The sequence below is a fragment of the Nannospalax galili genome, unplaced genomic scaffold (genome assembly GCF_000622305.1).
Source record: "Nannospalax galili isolate Female #2095 unplaced genomic scaffold, S.galili_v1.0 scaffold180, whole genome shotgun sequence".
Taxonomy (NCBI): domain Eukaryota; kingdom Metazoa; phylum Chordata; class Mammalia; order Rodentia; family Spalacidae; genus Nannospalax; species Nannospalax galili.
The window spans coordinates 3847102-3850630 of NW_008348199.1; the positions used below are offsets into that span (position 1 = coordinate 3847102).

General features: G+C 52.6%; 1 protein-coding gene across 1 annotated transcript in view; it reads left to right on the forward strand.

Annotated features, from left to right (window-relative positions):
* LOC103743453 (cytochrome P450 2D20-like) overlaps positions 1–3411 on the forward strand; it is a 4148-nt gene extending 737 nt beyond the window's left edge. Inside the window, exons 2-9 of the mRNA XM_008844770.2 lie at positions 91–262; positions 533–685; positions 761–921; positions 1541–1717; positions 1899–2040; positions 2265–2452; positions 2858–2999; positions 3150–3411. Coding sequence (XP_008842992.1) covers positions 91–262; positions 533–685; positions 761–921; positions 1541–1717; positions 1899–2040; positions 2265–2452; positions 2858–2999; positions 3150–3328 — 1314 coding nt within the window. The 3' untranslated portion in view covers positions 3329–3411. The remainder of the gene's footprint in view (positions 1–90; positions 263–532; positions 686–760; positions 922–1540; positions 1718–1898; positions 2041–2264; positions 2453–2857; positions 3000–3149) is intronic.
* Positions 3412–3529: the final 118 nt, after the last annotated feature.

Sequence of the window (3529 nt, forward strand, 5' to 3'; positions counted from 1 at the left end):
AAAAAAAACACATCAAGGAGTCTGTGTTAAGTCTGGATCTTTAGTCTGCTGGCGATGTTGACTCATAGGTGCTCTGACTTTCCCCTTTAGCTACAGCAGCGCTATGGTGATGTGTTCAGCCTGCAGATGTCTGGGAAGCCAGTGGTTGTGATCAATGGACTGAAGGCCGTGAGGGAAGTGCTGGTGAACTGTGGAGAGGACACTGCAGACCGACCATCAACAGCGATCCTTAAATATCTGGGCAGGAAGCCCAAATCTCAAGGCAAAAGATTGTGTGGGGGCAGAGACAGCGTCAGAGAAAGGCTTGGGGAACAGCGAACAGGGGAAGGATAAAGTCTAACAGGGGTGATGACATACTTGAGAATTTTAAAAGTCTGAAATCACAGGTGGAGCCTACACAAAGGGCATGAGCTGTTGTGAGGGACCAACATTTGAGGGGCCTCAGGTGAGACTGACCCAGGGAGAAAGGAACATTAGAAGCAGAGGACAACATGGCCAGGAGTTCTTGGTCACACAGAATGCTTGTCTGCAGGTGTGCTCTTTGCACGTTACGGGCCTGAGTGGAGAGAGCAGCGGAGATTCTCTGTGTCCACCATGCGCAACTTCGGCCTGGGCAAGAAATCACTGGAGGAGTGGGTGACCGAGGAGGCCAGCTGCCTCTCTGCTGCCTTTGCTGACCACGAAGGTGGGTGATGGATGAGGGGTACAGGAGGGGACACCGAGATAGGAGCAGTAATTTCACTTATATGTCCACTCCCAGGGCGTCCCTTCAATCCCTACACCCTCCTGAACAAAGCCACGTGCAATGTGATCTCCTCCCTTATTTTTGCCCGTCGCTTTGAGTATGAAGACCCTTACTTCATCAAGATGTTGAAAGTAATGAACGACGGTTTGAAACTCGTCACTGGCTTTATTCCAGAGGTACAAAGCTCACAGAGGTCTACCAAGCCATTTTGATGATGTTGATTCTCCCAGAGGAATTTGGATGCAGAGGAAGTGGGGAAGGGCCTTCCCCTGCAGGATGAAGGGTTGGAGCTTGAGAAACCACAGAGGACAGGAGGAGAGATGTGGACTAAGATCACCGGCTCTAGGAAGGGTTAGAGCATGTACTCATGTCTGCATAGAAGTCACACAGCCTGTGAGATCACTGACATAAAATATTGCTTCTAAAACCCCAGGGATACAAGAGAGCCTAAGGGCTGGGTGTGAGGAGGAGGCAGGTGAAATGGGAAAAACAGGGCCTGGCTCCATTGTGGAGGAGGCTGGGAACTGAGACAGGTCCAGGTGATCACTGAGCAAGAGAGTACCCAGGGCCCACTTAGTTGGCCACTGGGTCAAGGAGCTTACTAAGGAATCCTGGCAAACAGACTTGGATCCCTAGACCTAAGTAAGATAGAACTGACTTAACAGGTTCTCCTCTGACTTCCCCACATGCATCTAGACACACAAATCATAAACAGCATAATGATGAATTAACTAGTAATTAAATAATGAGATTAGATTGGAGGAAGCACCCAGTTTTCATCTGTGTTTGTCCCAGGTGATGAATGCATTCCCAATCCTCCTGCGCATCCCAGTCCTGACTGACAAGGTCTTCAGAGCACAGAAGGCATTCATGGCCATGATAGATGAGCTGGTGACTGAACACAAGATGACCCGGGACCCAGCCCAGCCACCCAGAGACCTGACTGATGCCTTCCTGGCTGAGATGGAGAAGGTGAGGGACCTTCAAGAGACAGAGCAACAGGCTGTGGGCAGGGGTCATGTGAGTTGTGTGGTCAGGCAGGACGGGGCCTGGGCATTACCCAGTGACCCAGCAGTTGGGCGGCCTGGAGACAATGGGACATGTTAGTGGAACCACCCAACTCTCTCATTAGAACTCAGCTTTTCTCATTCAGGCCAAGGAAAAACCTGAGAGCAGCTTCACTGATGAGAATCTGCACATAGTAGTGGGTGAGCTGTTTGGAGCAGGGATATTGAGCACCTCCACAACACTGACCTGGGCTCTGCTGCTCATGATCCTGTACCCGGATGTACAACGTGAGTCTGGTTGTGGCCAGGATGCTGGGGTGGGGGAGGAAAAGGAGCAAAGGCTGAGGCACCCTACCCAAGCTTACTTTGGAGACCTGTGACTCCCACCACTGACTTGACCCGGACTCCCACAATAGTGATGGCTGTCTTTCTCACATGGAATGAGCCTTTAAAACCAAGGTAGAGCTTTAAGTCCCCTGGGACTGATTTGCTGAGAAGATGCTGTCCTCCAGGTCGAGTCCAACAGGAGATTGATGAAGTCATAGGGCAGGCTCGGCGCCCAGAGATGGCAGACCAGGAGCGGATGCCCTTCACCAATGCTGTGATTCACGAGGTGCAGCGCTTTGGAGCCGTTATTCCATTGACTTTTCCATTCATCACATCTCGGAGCATTGAAGTACAGGGCTTCCACATCCCCAAGGTAGGGATGGGCCCTCCTACCTCAGCATCCTGGATCCAAGGAAGGTATAGAAAAGACATAAACTACCACTTCCTGATGTCCATCATAACTGACAGGTCGGACCTGGGTGTGTGCACTGCAGACACTGTCCCCAGAGTCCCCAGAGAAGGGAGATGACAAATGAAAACAGGCACCAGGGAACTTTGAGAACCAGTGTAAACAGGAACAGGCGGTGGTCTGGGCCCCCGTGGAAGGTGTGTTATGGAGTCTTTCCATAGAATCAGCGAAGGTGCTGAGAAGCTTCTAGAACTAAGGTTCCATGACAGAGTCAGGTGTGGGCAGGTAGAGGCTGTGCATGTGAACTTAGTGACCAGGGTCGTGGTGTCCCCGTCCTAGTCCGTGTTTACACCATGTGTCTCCTGCCAGGGGACAAGACTCATTGCCAACCTGTCCTCGGTGATGAAGGATGAGAGAGCCTGGGAGAAGCCTCTCCACTTCCACCCAGAACACTTCCTGGACTCCCAGGGCCGTTTTGTGAAGCCTGAGGCCTTTGTGCCATTCTCAGCAGGTGTGTGAGGGGAGGGCCTGGCATTCTGCCCCTTTCGAGGGTCACCTGGAGCCAGGATCAGGATCACGCTTCCTGCCCCCTTTCCCAGGGTGGATTGGAGGGTGGAGTGAGGTCCCCAGACCAACTAACCTCTGCTCCCCACCCCCACAGGCCGCCGCGCATGCCTCGGGGAGCCGCTGGCCCGCATGGAGCTCTTCCTCTTCTTCACCTGCCTCCTGCAGAGATTTAGCTTCTCGGTCCCTGCTGGACAGCCCCGGCCCAGTGACCGCGCTGTCTTTTGCACTCTGACAGCACCATCCCCCTACCAGCTCTGTGCAGTGGTCCGCTAGTCGGAGCTCCAATTCCAGTGATGTCCCAAACTCAGGTCCTCATCCACAATAAACCAGTCCCGTGGCATCCCTTTGGTTCCTACCATCCAGCCCCTATCCCATGTGTGTACGTGTCCTCACATAGCAGTCTGTAGTCACCACCAAGTGCCTCAGCCCCCATTACTAGAAAACATGAATACTATGAGAAAATGCTGTACTGAG